This window comes from Hemiscyllium ocellatum, chromosome 10, assembly GCF_020745735.1.
Source record: "Hemiscyllium ocellatum isolate sHemOce1 chromosome 10, sHemOce1.pat.X.cur, whole genome shotgun sequence".
NCBI classification, from domain to species: domain Eukaryota; kingdom Metazoa; phylum Chordata; class Chondrichthyes; order Orectolobiformes; family Hemiscylliidae; genus Hemiscyllium; species Hemiscyllium ocellatum.
Genome location: NC_083410.1, coordinates 65,044,679 through 65,064,110, shown reverse-complemented (window position 1 = coordinate 65,064,110; position 19,432 = coordinate 65,044,679). Strand labels below are relative to the sequence as shown.

At 41.7% G+C, this 19,432-nt stretch overlaps 1 protein-coding gene across 5 annotated transcripts in view; it reads left to right on the top strand.

Moving 5' to 3' along the window:
- usp34 (ubiquitin specific peptidase 34) overlaps window positions 1-19,432 on the top strand; it is a 472,579-nt gene that overhangs the window by 41,435 nt on the left and 411,712 nt on the right. For 4 of the 5 annotated variants that reach the window (XM_060831547.1, XM_060831550.1, XM_060831548.1 and 1 more), the window contains one exon: window positions 14,470-14,557. In XM_060831547.1, coding sequence (XP_060687530.1) covers window positions 14,470-14,557 — 88 coding nt within the window. Of the gene's footprint in view, window positions 1-14,469; window positions 14,558-19,432 lie in introns of those variants that run through there. The other variant, XM_060831551.1, reaches the window with a different exon arrangement.

Below are 19,432 nucleotides of genomic sequence, written 5' to 3'. Positions count from 1 at the left end.
ATTGTTTTTCATCTTTTCCACTCTTTTCTAGCTATAGTCTATAGGCCAGCAATGTAAATTTACCTTTTTTTAATCCTTAGCTCTAGCCATTGATCTGTCCTTAGACTTTCTGAGACATCCTTTTTCTCCTATACGACAATGCTCTCCCTAACCAATAATGCTATCCCTGCTCCTTTTCCTTTTATATCTTTTCTGAACACCTTATCCCCAGGAATATTTAACACCCAGTCCCTACTATTTTTTGATCCAGGTGTCTTATTGTCACAACATCATACTTGTAAATGACAATTTGCACCTATAACTCTCCAATGTTATTTATTCTGTTCATTCACACATGTGCATAGTAACTCTGATTTAAACTATATTTCTTTCTCCCTTACTCTTATTTCACCTAAAGAACCTTAGCTATTCTCTATTTATATTTAAGTAAGCCAATAATTTGTGGATCCCAATATTCTTTTCTGCTAGTCTCTCTTGGTCCTCACGAACCAAGTTTAATTTTTTAAAGCCCACCCGACTACACTAGCAAAATGTCTCAGCTATGTTTTAGATGCAGTGTGTCCACCTTAAACAGGTGCAATCTTCCTTGGCGCCTGTTCGAGGAATCTGAAGTCCTCCCTCATGCATCATCTTTCCAAGCATGCATTGCTTTATTCTGATGCTCCTATTTCCGTACTCACTTGCACGAGGTATGTTTGAAATGCTGCTTGAGAACTAGCTCCCAAAATTTTCATTGCAGAATCACATACCCTTCTTACCTAAGTCATTGCTACCAACGTGGACCAGAACATCTGACTATTCGCCCTCGTCCAGAAGGATGCCCTACAGTTGCTCTGTGATATCCTTGACCTCTGTTTCTGACTTGTGGTGAGAAAGGAGGTCAATAAACTGATGAATATAAGATAAAGTTAAAAATCTCACAACACCCAGGTTACGGTGGTGCTGGAAAAGCATAGTAGGTCAGGCAGCATCCGAGGAGCAGGAGAATTGACCTTTCGGACATAAGCCCTTCATCATTCTTGATGTTCAGGTTATAGTCCAGTGGGTTTATTTGGACATACAAGCTTTCAGAGCGCTGCTCATTCGTCGGGTAGCTATTGGGGCAGGATCATAGGACACAGAATTTATAGGAAAAGATCAATGATCCTGCACCACTAGCTACCTGACGAAGGAGCAGTGCTCTGAAATCTTGTACTTTCCAATAAATCTGTTGGACGACTATTAACCCTGGTGTGTGTTTTAACTTTGTCTGCCCCAGTCTAACACCGACACCTCCAAATCAGGAAAGTAAGATATTAAGGTTGTTCCTGTTGCTTTATGATCTCTAAGCATGTTGGTTTGAGCTGTATCACACAAAATATTAACTTATAATATAGCAATACCCCGTACCCACGTGGAAACGTTGCAAGACCTACAGCGGAAGCCCAAAACCGTGGATAGGAGCGAACCCATTCATTTCATTGGGAAACGTACCTTCCTGGTAGCCTCCTGGTCCCTGGTTCTGGAACATTCCCCATAGCATGTTTGGGCTGTGGTAAACAGCAGGTAACTGAAGCAGCAGAAAACAATCCTGTGGATACGAGGCTCACCCTACATTCACTTGTACATATCTATTTATTTTTATCTGTATGTAGATATTTATCTTGAACTTTTTGGAAAGATACTTTTCAAAGCAAAACTTGCTGCAGCTAATATCAATGTTGCATTTGTAAAGAGCAAGCTGCTTGAATGGAGACACTAAGTGTACAACACTTTTTCAAAGAGGTTACATGCTTCAGGCTATAAAAGGTTATTTTGGTTTGAACTTGGTCACAAAAAACTTGCCACAAAAGCAAAAGTCTTTACCAATTCTTTTAAACCTTTTTCATCAAAGTTTTGAGTGTGAAAAATCCATTGGAAGACATCATTTTCACAACTGAAGCTTTACTGAAGGAGTTCTGTGAATCTCAGTATTGCAAACCAGTCAGAATTCAGTCATAGAGATGTCAAGCATGGAAACAGACTGTGTTTGTTTGGTCCACCTTGTCCATGCCGACCCAGACTAGTCCCACCTGCCAGCACTCGGTCCAATCCCTCTAAACGCTTCTTATTCATATACCCGTCCAGATGCCTTTTAAATGTTGCATTTGTGATAGCCTCCACGTTTCCTCTGCCACTCCATTCTACACAGTCATCACCCTCTGCATGAAAAAGTTGTCCCATAGGTCTCTTTTATATCTTGCCCCCCTCGCCCTAAACCTAAACCTAAACCCAAACCCGCCACCCACACTATCCGCCCCCTCTGCCACCCACACTACCTGCCACCCACGCTATCTGCCCCCACAGCCACCCACACTACCCACCACCCACACTACCCCAAGGAAAAGACTTTGTCTATTTACCCAGTCGATGCCGCTCATGATTTTATAAACCTCCGTAAGGTCACCCCTCAGCATCTGATGCTCCAGCCTATTCAACCTCCCCCATAGCTCATATCCTCCAACACTGGCAACATCCTTGTAAATGTTTTCTGAACCCTTTCAAGTTTCACAGCATCTTTCCGATAGGAAGGAGACCAGAATTGCACGCAAGGTTCCCAAAAGTGGCCAAACCAATGTCCTGTATGAGCTATACAATATGACCTCCCATTTCCTACACTCAATACTCTGACCAATAAAGAAAACCATGCCAATCTATCCTATCTACCTGCGACTCCACTTTCAAGAGCTATGAACCTGCACTCCAAGGTCTCTTTGTTCAGCAACTCGCCCTAGGACCTGACCATTAAGTGTATAAGTCCTGCTAAGATTTGTTTTCCCAAAATGTAGTGCCTCACATTTATTTAAATTAAACTCCTTCTGCCATTTCTCAGCCCAATGGCTCATCTAATCAAGATCCCATTGTAATCTGAGGTAACCTTTGCTGTCCACTACACCTCCAATTTTGGTGTCATATGCAAACTTACTAACTGTACCTCTTATGCTCGCATCCAAATCATTTATATAAATGAATAAAAATGGTGGATCTAGCACCGACTCTTATGACACTCCACTGGTCACAGGCCTCCAGTCTAAAAAACAGCCCTCTACCATCACCCTTTGTCTTCCACCTTTGTGCCAGTCTATATCCAAATGGTCAGTTCTCTTTGTATTCTATGAGATCAAACCTTGCTAACCAGTCTCCCATGGGGAACCGAATCGAATGCCTTACTGAAGTCCATATAGGGCATGTCTACCACTCTGCACTCATCAATCCCTATTGTTTCTTCGAAAAACTCAATCAAATTTGTGAGACATGATTTCCCACACACAAAGCCATGTTGATTGTCCCTAATCCGTTCCTGCCTTTCCAAATACATGTACATCCTGTCCCTCCGGATTCCCTCCAACAACTTGCCCACCACTGATGTCCGGCTCACTGGTCTATAGTTCCCTGCCTCGTTGTTATGGTTCTGTTCGCTGAGCTGGGAATTTGTGTTGCAGATGTTTCGTCCTCTGTCTAGGTGACATCCTCAGTGCTTGGGAGTCTCCTGTGAAACGCTTCTGTGATCTTTCCTCCGGATTTATAGTGATTTGTACCTGCCGCTTCCAGTTGTCAGTTCTAGCTGTCCGCTGCAGTGGCTGGTATATTGGGTCCAGGTCGACGCGCTTATTGATTGAATCTGTGGATGAGTGCCATGCCTCTAGGAATTCTCTGGCTGTTCTCTGTTTGGCTTGTCCTATGATAGTAGTATTGTTCCATGTTGCTTGTCATCAGAGTGTGTGGCTTCTAAGGATAGCTAGTCATGTCGTTTCGTGACTAGTTGGTGTTCATGGATGCAGACCGTTAGCGGTCTTCCTGTTTGACCTATGTAGTGTTTTGTGCATTCCTTGCATGGGATTTTGTACATTACATTGGTTTTGCTCATGCTGGGTATCGGGTCCTTCGTCCTGCTGAGTTGTTGTCTGAGAGTGGCTGTTGGTTTGTGTGCTGTTATGAGTCCTAGTGGTCGCAGTAGTCTGGCTGTCAGTTCAGAAATGTTTTTGACATATGGTAGTGTGGCTAGTCCTTTGGGTTGTGGCATGTCCTCATTCCGTTGTCTTTCCCTTAAGCATCTGTTGATGAAATTGTGGGGGTCTCTGTTTTTGGCGAATACATTGTATAGGTGTTCTTCTTCCTCTTTTTGCAGTTCTGGTGTACTGCAGTGTATTGTGGCCCTATTGAACAGTGTCTTGATGCAATTTCTTTTGTGTGTGTTGGGGTGGTTGCTTTTGTAGTTTAGGACTTGATCTGTATGCGTGGCTTTCCTGTATACCTTTGCAGTGAATTCTCCGTTCAGTGTTCTCTGTACCATCATGTCTAAGAATGGGAGTTGGTTGTCCTTTTCTTCCTCTCTAGTGAATCGGATTCCTGTGAGTGTGGCATTGATGGTCCAGTGTGTGTTCTCTATTTCTGTGTTTTTAATGATTACAAAGGTATCATCTACATATCTACATTTGGTTGTTGAATGTGAAGTGTGTTGCGAGGCACAGGTCCAGTAGTTTGAGTCTGCAGTCTTTGTTGATAGGTTCCTCGTCTTGTTGTCTGTTCTGTATGTCCAGCAGGTTGGTTATTGTTTCTCTGGCTAGGGTTTTGTCGATCGAGGTGAACAGTGCCGTTACATCGAATGAGACCATAGTTTCTTCCTTGTTTATGTATATGTTTCTGATGTCCAAGAATTCTTGTGTTGACTGTATAGAGTGTTTGGATCCGCTGATCAGGTGTTTCAGTTTCTGCTATAGTTCTTTAGCCCGTTTGTGTGTGATGATGTCCCTGTTGGTGATACTATGGGTCTGAGTGGGTTGTTTGGTTTGTGCACTTTAGGTAGTCCATAGAATCTGGGGGTTTTGTTGCTTTCAGGTTTCATTCTCTGTAGGTCAGACCTGGTTATCTTTTTTTTCGCAGGTTCCTCAGTGTGTTGTTTATCCTGTTGGTGAGCTGTGGGGTGGGGTCAAACTCCCTCTTTTGATAGGTGTTGGTATCTGCAAGTAGTTGTGCTTTTTGGATGTACTCTGCTTTGTCCAGGATGACCTATGGCTTGTCCTATGATAGTAATGTTGTCCCAGCCAAACTCATGTTGCTCATTATGACAATCATAGGACATGCCAAACAGAGAACAGCCAGGGAATTCCTAGAGGCATGGCACTCATCCACAGGTTCAAATCAACAAGCATGTCGACCTGAACCCAATATACCGGCCATTGCAGCAGACTGCTGGAACTGACAACCGGAAGCAGCAGATTCAAACCACTATAAATGCCGGAGGAAAGATCACAGAAGCGCTTCACAGGAGGCTCCCAAGCACTGAGGATGTCACCTAGACAGGGGACGAAACGTCTGCAACACAAGTTCCCCCATCTCGGCGAACAAAACCACCACCACGAGCACCCGAGCTACAAATCTTCTCCCAAACTTTTATTCCCTGGCTTGTCCTTACCACCTTTTCTGAACCATGTTGGTCAACTTCCAGTCTTTTATCACCTCACCTGTGACTATCAATAATACAAATGAATATCTCTGCAAGAGGCCCAGCAATCACTCCTCTAGCTTCCCGCAGAGTTCTAGGGCACACCTGATCCGGTCTGGGGATTTATCCACCTTTACCAGTTTCAAGACATCCAGCACTTCCTCCTCTGTAATCTAGACATTTTTTCAAGATGTCACCATCTATTTCCCTATGTTCTATATCTTCCATGTCTTTTTCCACAGTAAATACTGATGCAAAAATGCCCATTTAGTATCTCCTCTATCTCTTGTGACTCCACACAAAGGCTGTCTTGCTGATCTTTATGGGGCTCTATTCTCTCCCTAGTTACCCTTTTGTCCTTTAATGTATTTGTAAAGACCCTTTGGATTCTCCTTAACTTTATTTGCCAAGCTATCTCATGTCCCCTATTTGCCCTCCTGATTTCCCTCTTAAGCATACTCCCCCTGGCTTTATACTCTTCTAAGGATTCATTCGATCTATCCTGTCTATACCTGACATATGCTTCCTTCTGTTTCTTAATTAATCCCTTAATTTCTCTAGTCATCCAGCATTCCCTACACCTCCTAGCGTTTCCTTTCACGCTGAGAGGAATATACTGTCTCTGAACACTCGTCATCTCATTTCTGAAGGCTTCCCATTTTCCAGCCATCCCTTTGTCTATGAACATCTGCTCCCAATCAGCTTTTGAAAGTTCTTGCCTAATACCCTGTCAAAATTAGTCTTCCTCCAATTTAGAACTTCAGCTTTTAGATCTGGTCTATCCTTTTTCATCACTTTTTAAAAAAACTAATAGAATTATGGTTGCTGGCCCCAAAGTGGTCCCCCACTGGCACCTCTGTCACCTGCCCCTCCTTATTTCTCAAGAGTAGGTCAAGTTCTACACCTTCTCTAGAAGGTGCATCCACGTACTGAATCAGAAAACTTTACACACTTAACAAATTCCTCTCCATCTGAAGCCTTAACACCAAGGCAGTCCCAGTCTTTATTTGAAAAGATAAAATCCCTTCCCATATGCACCATAGTATTCTAAGAGTTAACTGAAATCTCTTTCCAAAATTGTTTCTAGCTGACTATTAGGAGGTCTATAATACAATCCCAATAAGGTAATCATCCCTTTCTTATTTCACAATTCCACCCAAGTAACTTTCCTGGATGTATTTCAGGGAATATCCTCCCTAAATACAGCTTGTAACACTATCCCTTATCAAAAATGCCACTCCCCCTCCCCTCTTGTCTCCCTTTCTATCCTTCCTGTTGCATGTCCTTTTACAGCGAAGACAGATGCAAAATATCTCCCAATTCATCTGCCATTTCCTTATATTCCATTGTTAATTTCACAAACTCTTTTTCTTGAGAAGATCAACATTCACTTGCACTTTTTTTTCTTTTTCAAATAGCTTTGGAAAGTATTACAGGTACACAATTGTTTATCCGAAATTGTCGGGTCCAGCTGGTTATCAGAATTTGGAATTTTTGGATTTTGGAACAAATGTAGCTCCTCCTCAAGGTCCAGGGCAGCAGCTTGTAATCAAACACCATTACTGCAGCAAAAACATGAATACTTTCATGAAGTGGGATAAATAAAGACTAGAAATACGATTACATTTTTTAAATTAAATTAGTTACAGTGTGGAAACAGGCCCTTCGGCCCAACAAGTCCACACTGACCCGCCACCCAGACCCATTCTCCATTTACCCCTTCGCCTAACATTACAGGCAATTTAGCATGGCCAGTTCACCTGACCTGCACACTGGGAGGAAACCAGAGCACCCGGAGGAAACCCATGCAGACACTGGGAGAATGTGCAAACTCCACACAGACAGTCGCCTGAGGCAGGAATTGAACCCAGGTCTCTAGCGCTGTGAGGCAGCAGTGCTAACCACTGAGCCACCGTGCCACTTGTGGACTAATATACTTATAAATGAAATACACAGATCATAAATATTTGACGTTTTATTTCCAGAAAAAAAGTTCTGTAAATCTTAAACGTATACTGCTTCACCACTATGGCAGACGGCGTTTTTAAAGACTTCAAATGTCCTCTGTCTCATTAACATAGATTTCTGTCTATGCAAACTCTCTTTTATTGAGTAAATTGCCATAATTTCTTTCTCACCGATAAATGAACATTATTCATGGCCAGCGATTAACTGATCACACATTTTCACCATATCGTCTTTGGGGATTCTTTCAGCTGTGCTCACAAAGTCATCATCATCATCAACACTACTATCCTCATGCTTATCTGTATTTAACAGCATTTCACCAATTTTCCCATCACTAAAGGAATGCACAATAGTTGCATCATTTTTAATGTTCAGCATTTCTTCGATGTCCGCTTCCTGTAATTTATTTACACTTTTGTCCGATAAACTTTGTGTGTAAGTTGTAAGGTTTGCTATCATTGTTTTCTCATCAGTAACACAAAATCCTTCAAGTCTTCATCTGTAGGTTCATTTACAACAAACATCATTGTAGGCCACAGTTTGTGCCAAGCGTTTGTTAATGCTGATTCATCAACATCCTTCCAAGCATTAGCAATTACGTAAATGCCTTAACACTAAAGTCTTTCAGGAAGGCTTGGATTCCTACCCCTCTGTTGACTGCAGCAAGCACACAATTTTTAAAAATAGTCTTTATACTTGCTCTTCATCAAGCGTAAAATTCCTTGGTCACAAGGCTGTAATACAGATGTCAAATTAGGGGGCAAGTAAATGCCGGAGTCATTACATTTCACAGGAAGTTTGGCAGGGGGATGTGCGGAGCAGTTGTCCAGGAACAATAAAATTTTACAGTTTTCTTCCATTCCAGCTTGCCTACAATGAGCTTGTGCCGCTGGTACGAAGTGGTTACTGAACCAGTCAAAAGATTTCCCTTGTTTGCTTAATAATGCACAGATAAATTGTGTATACCTTTTAGACGTCTTGGATGTTTGCTTTTACCAATCAGCATTGGCACACCCAAGAATAGTTAACCTGTCTTTCGTATCCTTAAAACCTGTTGGTGCTTTCTCATCAGCCGTTGTTAATGTTTTTCTAGGGATGTAGCGCCAGTAGAGAACTGTTTCATCAGCATTGTAAATTTGTCCAGGATTAAGGCTTCCGTCCGGTATTATCTTGGCAAATTCGTCAATATAATTTTCAGCTGCTTCATGGTCAGTAGAAGCCTTTTCACCACAGATTTTCAGATATTTTATACCATTACACTTCTTAAATTTCTGCAGCCAACCTTCTGAATATTGACACTTGCTGTCAATGTTTAGTTCTTTATGATGTATTCTAGCTTGTTTCATGACCAAGAAACCAGGCAGTTGCATACGTTCACTTCTTCGTTGTCAAATGCACTTCTTCAACGCATGGTTAAGATCTTCATTTTTGCCCTATGCAGTATTTTTCCTAATTTTCATTAGTTGATGGTCACCATTGTTACCATAAAACGTCAGTAATTTGTCTTTGTCTTTGTTTCTTTAAACCATATACAGTGAAAGTTCCGACACCATATTCTTCAGTAAGATGCCATACAGACACATCACGATCAAGCTTCCACAATAATTTCACTTTGTGTTATCGATAATGTCAGATGCTTCCTTTTCTTTTTATTATTGTTATGCATAGGTGTATCTGCAGCTCTTTTTTGGCAATTTCACGGTGTAATTAAAGGAAGTGAAAAAATATTCAATTGATGCCTGCCAGTGCTGGGTCATGCCGTCACGTGGGTTGAGTGGTGTGGATTTCACCAAACAAACCTTGTTATGCAAGCATGACTGATGCTGTACACTTCACCAAGAAATCTTTGGATTTCAGACATTTTCGGATTTCAGAATTTTGGACAAAGAATTGTGTGTCTGCAATATCTGTTCTAATAAATCTAAGTAGTTTTTGCTCATTGTTTGATTTGTCTCTCTTTTATTAACCTGTTTAGCATTCTTTGTCATTTAAGTTCTGCTCAATCTTTTGACTTGCCATTCCATGATTTTGGAATGATTTTTTTTTCAATTGATCCTATCTTCACTTCCTTAGTTAATCATGGATGGAGTGTCCATACCTTTTTGAATCTATCTTTGTCGTTGACCTATCCCTTAACCTTATTTCTGAGTTTGCTCTGCTTTAATATTCTCTCATTAATTTCCTTATTTAAGTTTTTAAAAATGCACTAGTCTGAGACCGACTCCTTTCCCCATGAAACTCAATTACAAGGTGATCACTGCTACCAAGGGGACCTATTGTTAAGAAATCATTAATCTTGCTCTCAGGTTGTCTCTAGAATGTGTTGCTCCAAGAAATTATCCCAAATACACACTAAGAACTAATCATTGTCAAAAGTAGTTTCAGTCTGATTGGACCAATCTATATTTGTATTAAAATCATTGTAACTATTGCCATAGCTTTCTCTTAAATCCTCACGATTTAGGCAACATAAGGTTAGGCCAGGAGTGTAATGGAATATCCCCGCTTGCCTGGATGAGTGGACCCCAGCAACACAAGAAGTTTGACACTATCCAGGACAAAACAGCCTGCTTGACTGGCACTACACCCACAAGCATCCATTCCCTCCATCACCGATGCTCAGTAGCAGCAGTGTGTAGTATTGTACACGATGCACTGCAGAAATTTACCAAAAATCTTCAGACAACACTTTCCAAACCATGAACACTTCCATCTAGAAGAACAAAAGCAGATATGAGAAAACCACTACCTTCAAGTCCTTGTCCAAGCCACTCACCTTCCTGACCTTCCTCACCTTCCTTTCTTCACTGTACCTGGAATTCCCTCCCAAATGGCAGTATGGGTCAACCCACAGCAAGTAGACTGCATCTGTTCAAGAAGGCAGCTCATGATCACTGTCTCAAAGGCAGGGTTCAGGCAATAGATGCTGGCCAGCAATACCCACATCCCACAAAATGAATTTTAAAAAAAAACCTCTGAGATGATGGCTGATTATCTACTTCTCTGCCTTTACTTCTGTGCCACCCCATATCCCTACATGCCTTTAGTAACTAGAAATCTACCAGTCTCTCTTGAACTTAGTAAATAACTGAGCTTTCTTCCAAGGTAGAATATTCTGAAGTTTCATTATTCTCTGAATTGAAAGAAAATTCATTTTTCAGTGAATAAATAGTAAGCAATTTAGGACGGAGTCTGTTTCCTTGTTTCTGACCCCACAACCAGGAAACCTCCTTTCTGCATCTACTTCACCTATCACTTTTAAAAAAAAATGTAAATTTATGAGTTGGTCTTTCATTCTTTCAAATTCCAGAGAATGCAGACCACATTTTCCAAATTTCTAATTGCAAAATAGTCTTTCCATATCAGGGAGGAGTTTGGTGATCCTGTGTACTTCATCCTACTGTAAAAAGGGAGGTCTGCAGATGCTGGAGATCAGAGCTGAAAATGTGTTGCTGGTTAAAGCACAGCAAGTTAGGCAGCATCCAAGGAACAGGAAATTTGACGTTTCGGGCCAGAGCCCTTCATCAGGAATGAGGAGAGGGTGCCAGGCAGGCTAAGATAAAAGGTAGGGAGGAGGGACTTGGGGGAGGGGCGATGGAGATGTGATAGGTGGAAGGAGGTCAAGGTGAGAGTGATAGGCCGGAGTGGGGTGGGGGCGGAGAGGTCAGGAAGAGAATTGCAGGTTAGGAGGGCGGTGCTGAGTTCAAGGGAATCGACTGAGACAAGGTGGGGGGAGGGGAAATGAGGAAACTGGAGAAATCCGAGTTCATCCCTTGTGGTTGGAGGGTTCCCAGGCGGAAGATGAGGCGATCTTCCTCCAACCGTCGTGTTGTTATGTTCTGGCGATGGAGGAGTCCAAGGACCTGCATGTCTTCGGTGGAGTGGGAGGGAGAGTTAAAGTGTTGAGCCACGGGGTGGTTGGGTTGGTTGGTTCGGGCGTCCCAGAGGTGTTCCCTGAAGTGTTCTGCAAGTAGGCGGCCTGTCTCCCCAATATAGAGGAGGCCACATCGGGTGCAGCGGATGCAATAGATGATGTGAGTGGAGGTGCAGGTGAATTTGTGGCGGATATGGAAGGATCCCTTGGGGCCTTGGAGAGAAGTGAGGGAGGAGGTGTGGGCACAAGTTTTGCATTTCCTGCGGTTGCAGGGTAAGGTGCCGGGAGTGGAGGTTGGGTTGGTGGGGGGTGTGGACCTGACGAGGGAGTCACGAAGGGAGTGGTCTTTGCGGAATGCTGATAGGGGAGGGGAGGGAAATATATCCCTGGTGGTGGGGTCCGTTTGGAGTTGGCGGAAATGACGGCGGATGATGCGCTGTATACGGAGGTTGGTGGGGTGGTAGGTGAGAACCAGTGGGGTTCTGTCTTGGTGGCGGTTGGAGGGGCCGGGCTCAAGGGCGGAGGAGCGGGAAGTGGAGGAGATGCGGTGGAGGGCATCGTCGATCACGTCTGGGGGGAATCTGCGGTCCTTGAAGAAGGAGGCCATCTGGGCTGTACGGTATTGGAACTGGTCTTCCTGGGAGCAGATGCGGCGGAGACGAAGGAATTGGGAATATGGGATGGCGTTTTTACAGGGGGCAGGGTGGGAGGAGGTGTAGTCCAGGTAGCTGTGGGAGTCAGTCGGTTTATAGTAGATATCTGTGCTGAGTCGGTCGCCCGAGATAGAAATGGAAAGGTCTAGGAAGGGGAGGGAGGAGTCTGAGACAGTCCAGGTGAATTTGAGGTCGGGATGGAAGGTTTTGGTAAAGCTGATGTTACAGGGGGCAGGGTGAGAGGAGGTGTAGTGCAGGTTTTACAGGGGGCAGGGTGGGAGTTCATCAACTTTACCAACACCTTCCATCCCGACCTCAAATTCACCTGGACTGTCTCAGACTCCTCCCTCCCCTTCCTAGACCTTTCCATTTCTATCTCGGGCGACAAGGGATGAACTCGGATTTCTCCAGTTTCCTCATTTCCCCTCCCCCCCACCTTGTCTCAGTCGATTCCCTTGAACTCCGCACCGCCCTCCTAACCTGCAATCCTCTTCCTGACCTCTCCGCCCCCACCCCACTCCGGCCTATCACCCTCACCTTGACCTCCTTCCACCTATCACATCTCCATCGCCCCTCCCCCAAGTCCCTCCTCCCTACCTTTTATCTTAGCCTGCCTGGCACCCTCTCCTCATTCCTGATGAAGGGCTCTGGCCCGAAACGTCGAATTTCCTGTTCCTTGGATGCTGCCTAACCTGCTGTGCTTTAACCAGCAACACATTTTCAGCTACTTCATCCTACTGTGTAATTTCTATTAGGAAGCAAAGAAACACTCTCACAAATGACTTCTTACCTGAAAATGTGTTCTTTTCAAAATTTATTTCTGGTAACGTATAGGTGTCCTTTCTGTCTTTAATTGTGGCAATTTTTATCTATGTAATTCTTTTTTTATTCATTTTAAAGTGGAAGCTACCTGTGAAAACTAAATCACTGATTAAGACTGTTTAACCACTGCAATATTGTAACACTTCTTTTGAATCGTCTATTTTGTTCCTTGTACGACAAAAAATAGTTTCCAAACTCCAGCATTATTGTTGGTGAATTGTAACTAATGCTATTTTATGATACAAGTATTAAGGCTTTAATACATTCATGCTGTTTTTGATTAATCTTCTATTTTTAAATGGATATTTATTTTGTCCCTCAGACTTTCTTTTCAATAATGTTCCCTTTGCTGATATTTGTCTCATATTTATTATCTGCAGGTTTTTCTGCTGGAGTGTCTGTTTTGTCTATGCAAATTTGCTTTAATGTGATTGATGAATAGGGGATGCTGTTTCAAAAGTGTGGACTTTTAAAAACATGTGTTTGTACAATTCTTGTATAGCACAGGGTTGTGCAGGAATGTGACTGTCGTGCTACAGAAGAAATGACTATATCTCTTTCTCCCTTTCTTTAACCAATTGGACTACGTTCAGTAACTTTTGATACCATGCCCATAACTTGGGAAGATTGGAAAATAATCCTGTTTTTTTTTGTCTTTCATCCTTTAGCATCCTAGGCTGTTTCATTTGGTTCTGGGGATGTACTATTTTCAAATATGCGAAACCTGTTGATACTTCCTTTCTCATAACATTAATTTCATGTGATATTTTGCACTTGTTCTCCTCTAGTGTAATGTATTTATTGTGCCTCCCATGTGAAAACAGGCACAAAGTACTCATTAAAGACCATAAGTCCTGTACCCTCTACATCCACACGCAAATGACCCTCATGGTCACTAATGGGCTCTTAATCTTTCCTGAGTTATCCTCTCACTCTTTTTTATAATAGTAAACCTTTAGGCTTTCCTTGGTTTTATTTGTCAGTACTGTTTTATTCCCTCTTTTCTTTACGTTTTCCTTTTTTTAAAAAAAAATTCCATGACACTCTTTTTCTATTTCTTTAGGCTTTATGCAGTATTGATTCTTCCATGTTTTGTCATCTGACATCATGACGACTGATATCAAACTAATTGGCCTGCAGTTCTTTGTTTTCTGTCTTAGGTTTTCTGCAGCATTCCTTCTTTGGGATCAAGATCTGCTTTTTCTTTTTCTTTTTCTTTTTCTTCTATCCTCCTCTTTAAGCCACTTGACATCGAGAGGGCTCTGAATTTGTTTGTTTGTTGACTAAGCCCTCATCATCTCTTTCTTGAATGCCTTCAGCTGATGGTGCACTGATCTACCTTTACACATTTGTTTGTGGACTACTTTGGCAAATTTGCATTTCAGCGTAGTAAAAGGAGCATTTTCCGATTTGAAAACTTTCATTTCTGGTCCTTGCCCCTTGCTGGATGTGGACAGTTAATAGATAATAAGAGTTAATGCAATAATTGAATATTCCTTCATGGAAAAATGATGTTGCATGTGTAATTTGTTGCCATAAGAAGTGATTGAAGTAGGAAGAATTGATGTGTTTTAAGGGGTAATGGGATGCATGTAACAGGGAGAAGGAAAGCGAGATAGAGGAAAAAGTGGGTCCGATCTTCTGGCCTAGATAAAACTGATGAATCTTTTGTTGTCCTCTCCTTGCAGTATCTGAAACAGAAAATAATGAAGGGTTGCAGCTCAAAAAGGAACATGCGCTCAAGATATTTAATTACATCAACTCTTGGACGCAAAGGTATGTTTACTTTCTATTTATAGAATGACCTTGTAATAGCATTTCTGTTTTCTGTTAAGAACAAGTAAAAGGAGTAGACAATATAGCCCCTTGAGCCTTCTCCGCTGATCTCCCCTTGACTTGAACTCCACTTTCCTGCCTGCTTCCTGCAACTCTAACTCATTGCTAATTGTACATCTGTCTGTCTGTCACCTCAAATTTATTCAGTATCCTGATGTTCCCTGCACTTTGGGGTAGGGAATTCTACTATTTTACTGAATTCCCCTTTTGAGAGAAGTAATTTCTCCTCCTCTCTGTTTCAAGACTGCCATCCTTGGCCTAAAACTATGATTTATCATTCTAAATTGTCCCATAGAGGAAGCATCCCCTTTGTGTCTACTTTTATCAACTCACTTTTTAAGATTTTGTATGTCTCAATTATATTTCCTCTCATCCTTCTAAACTCTGTGTGACATACAGAGACACAGAACGTTTTTAAAAAAAAGTGGTAGACCAGCAACCTGCTTGAACCTGCTCCTCTGTTCATTACAATCATGATTTACCTTTAGTCTCAGCTGCACTTTGTTTGCTTCCAGATTTCTTGATTCCATGAAACAAAAGTCAGTCTGTCTGGTTGTTATATTCAACAATGAAGTATGTACAAACCTCTGAGGTAGAGATTTCAAAGAATCACAAATTTTTGAACAAATAAATTTCTCTTCACAGTCTTAAATAATCTGCCTCTTACAGTCACCTGGTCAGCCCTTTCAGAATCTATTGTGTTTCAATGGAATCAACTCTTACTCTTCCAATTTCCAGACAGCACATGTTGGATTTATTTTGCAACTTGATCTGGGACAGCACCCTCAGCCTAGGAGCTACCTACACTTCTTAGATAGGGAGATCAAAGCTGCACACAATAGTTGATCAAACTCCTGTTCAATTTTAGCAGGACTTCTCAATTCAGTCATTTGGCATTAAAAGGTGAATATGCCATTTGCTTTCCTGCTGCATCTACACGCTAATATTCTATGCTTCTTGTAAGAATACATCCAAGATCTCTAAACAGCAACATTCATCGTTCTCAAAAAAATGTTTTGCTTTTTTATTTTTACTACCGAAGTGAATAATCTGTTACTTCTCCACATTATGCTTAGTCGTTGCTTACTCACTTAACCTATCTGTCTGTCTCTGTCCCTGCAGTCTCCATTTGTCTGCACACCTTATATTCTCATGCAGTTTTGCAATGTCAGCAAATTTAGATATGTTATCCTCTGTCCTTTTGGTTTAGGTATTTCAGGTAGACTGTAAACATCTGAAGACTCACTAATCACAGTCTTCCAAATTGAAAATGCCCTGTTTATTCCTACTTGCTAGCAATTAACAAATCCTCTCTCCATGGAAATTTGTTGCCCTTAAGCCCACGACCCCTTGTTTGGTGAGACCCCTTATCAAATGCGTTTTTGAAATCCCAAAATAGAAATGTAACACATAGGAGTTGTAGTCTTTTGGTTCCTTGAGCCACATCATGGCCAATATACCTCACACTTACGTTTTTGCACTATTTCCATATCCCTCAATATCTTTAATAAATGGAAATATATAAATCTGTCTTGAATATACCCAATGACTGAGTCTCCATAGTCTGATGCAGTAGAGAATTGCGAACATTCACCATCGTCTGAATTTAAAAAAAACTTCCTCCTCTTAATGCTAAATAGTATACCTCCTATTTTGAGCCTGTCCTCTGTACACTCCTTGATGCCATCACATGGATTATCCTTCCTGCATTAACCCTGTTGAGCTCAGTGGGAAATTTGTATGCTTCAATCAAATCACCTCTCATGGTGTCTCTGTACCATGGTACATGCAATTGCAACAAGACTTTTTAACTCCAGTATTTCTTTTGTAATAAAGACCATATATCATTTGTTTTCTTAATTTATTTGCTGCACCTGCGTACTTCCAGTTATTTATGAATAAGGACATCATCTATAGCATCCATTGCACCCGATGTGGCCTCCTCTATATTGGGGAGACAGGCCGCCTACTTACGGAACGTTTCAGAGAACACCTCTGGGACACCCGGACCAACCAACCCAACCACCCCGTGGCTCAACACTTTAACTCCCCCTCCCACTCCACCAAGGACATGCAGGTCCTTGGACTCCTCCATCGCCAGACCATAACAACACGACGGTTGGAGGAAGAGCGCCTCATCTTCCGCCTGGGAACCCTGCAACCACAAGGGATGAACTCAGATTTCTCCAGTTTCCTCATTTCCCCTCCCCTCGCCTTGTCTCAGTCGAATCCCTCGAACTCAGCAGCACCTTCCTAACCTGCAATCTTCTTCCTGACCTCTCCGCCCCCACCCCACTCCGGCCTATCACCCTCACCTTGACCTCCTTCCACCTATCGCATCTCCATCGCCCCTCCCCCAAGTCCCTCCTCCCTACCTTTTATCTTAGCCTGTTGGACACACTTTCCTCATTCCTGAAGAAGGGCTTATGCCCGAAACATCGAATTTCCTGTTCCTTGGATGCTGCCTGACTTGCGCGTTTCCAGCAACACATTTTCAGCTCTGATCTCCAGCATCTGCAGACCTCACTTTCTCCTATGAATAAGGACACCCAAGTCACCTTCAGATATTAACACTTCGAAACTTTATTCGTTTAAGACATATCCTGCGTTTCAGTTCTTCCCACCAAGGAGAATAATTTCACATTTTTCCATATTATAATTCCATTTTCCTCATTCGTTTAGCCTATTTAAATCCCCGTGATGTGTTACCTAAACTGTACTGACTGGATACCATGAATCTAACCTGCGAATTACATCTTTGAAATAACTCTGAATGAATTTCATAAACGTAATTTCCCGTTTGTAAAGTCATGTTAAATTTGATGATTCTGACAAAATTTTCTTCGTGAGTTGTTGACTTCTTTAATATATTTTGGACTTTACCCTGTGACTGACTGATGTCTGACTAATTGGCTTGTAGTTTCCTGTGTTCTCTCCCTTCCTTTATTGAATAGCAATGTTACCTCTACACACTTCAAATTCATGGGGACTGTTATAGAATCTAGGCAATTTTGGAAAATAATAACCAGTACGTTGACTATCTCTGTAGCTACCTTTTTTTAGAATCCTAATATGTGGACTGTCATATCCTGGGTTAGGGTTTAATTCTTTAAATTTTTCTCTGTTTTCACTGATATTAACTATTTTATGTATCTGTCCCTCTTCTATTAGCTCCTTGGGTTACACACACTTTCTGGTGAAGGCAGACATATACAATATTTGCCCATGTTTTTGCCATTTTCTTTTACCCCATGATTTTCTGCTGTTTCTGCCCCTAAGTGACAGACCTTTTTTACTTGAACAACTCAGCTTTTACAAGTATATAAAAAGCTATTAGGGTCTGTTTTTATATTCCTGACTAACTTGCTGTTATACCCTTTATTTCTTTTCTTGTCTATCCACTATTTATTTGTTGGACCTTAGCTGGTTTCTATAGGACTCTCGATCCTCATAGTTAGACATATTTTTAGCAACGTTATAAGTCTTTTCATTACTATCCTTAACTTTGGTTAAGCTGTAGATCAATCAATTATTATTTCTTTCTTGCTGAGTTTTTTATTAGCATGTATTTTTATTGAACACTTCTTTTCTTTTACTGTTTCTTGAAAAAAGTTCCACTGTGTTTATACATTGTCATATCTTTTTCACTTACTTACCTCGTCAACTTTAGCGACCTTCCCCATATACCTATGTAACTAGCTTTTAGATTAGCTTAGCTTCCTTTATAGTATGGAAACAGGCCCTTAGGCCCAAACAACTCCAATCCTCTGAAGAGGAACCCACCCAGACCCATTCCCTTACCCTATATTTACCCCTGACTAATGCACCTAACACTGGGCAATTCACCTGACCTGCATATCTTTTGGATTGAAGGAGGAAACCCAAGCAGACATGGGGAGAATGTGTAAACTCCACACAGACAGTCACGCAAGGCACAAATCTAACCCGGGTCTTGATGTTGTGAGGCAGCATTGCTAGCCACTGTGATCTGCCATCCCACCCTGCTTTGTTTAGGTTTAAGATTCTTGTTTGGGCTTGAGTATGTTGCGTTCAAACTTAATATGATATTGAATTGCGTTGTGGGAAAAAGACGTCTTCTCATGGATCATTTTACAGTGCGATTACAAATTAACCCATTCGCATTACATAATATTAGTTCTGAATTAGCTTTATCTTTCTTTGTTTCCATAATGTATTGTTACAGGAAATGTTGCAAGAATATTTCATAAGTGCATTTTCTAGGCCACCTTAATTTGATTGGGTCAGACAATATGAAGATTAAAGCCTCCCACCATATTACACGGTCTTTGATTAAGCTCCATCTGTTTATTTGTTTGTTCAATGACACTGCTATTGTTGGAATATTTAAAGTACTCCCATTTGTATTTCTAGACCATTGTAATTTCTCATCTAATCTATATTCATTCTGACTCTGCCTGATCTGCGGCATGTCTTTTCTGACTAAAAGTAATTAGGAAGGCAAAATGGAATTTTTGCATTTATCACTAAAAGAGTAGAGAATGAAAGAGGGGAAGTGTTGCTGTAACTGTCCAAAATATTAGTGAGATTGCACCTGGAGTATTGCGTACAGTTTTGGTTTCTGTACTTGAGAAGGGATGTTCAAAGTTTGTGCGAAGAGTTGTAGCTCAGGCGCTCATTATTGTGGTTCTGTTCACCGAGATGGGAATTTGTGTTGCAGACGTTTCTTACCCTGTTTAGGTGACATCCTCAGTGCGTGGGAGCCTCCTGTGAAGCGCTTCCGTGATCTTTCCTCCGACATTTATAGTGGTTTGAATCTGCCGCTTCCGGTTGTCA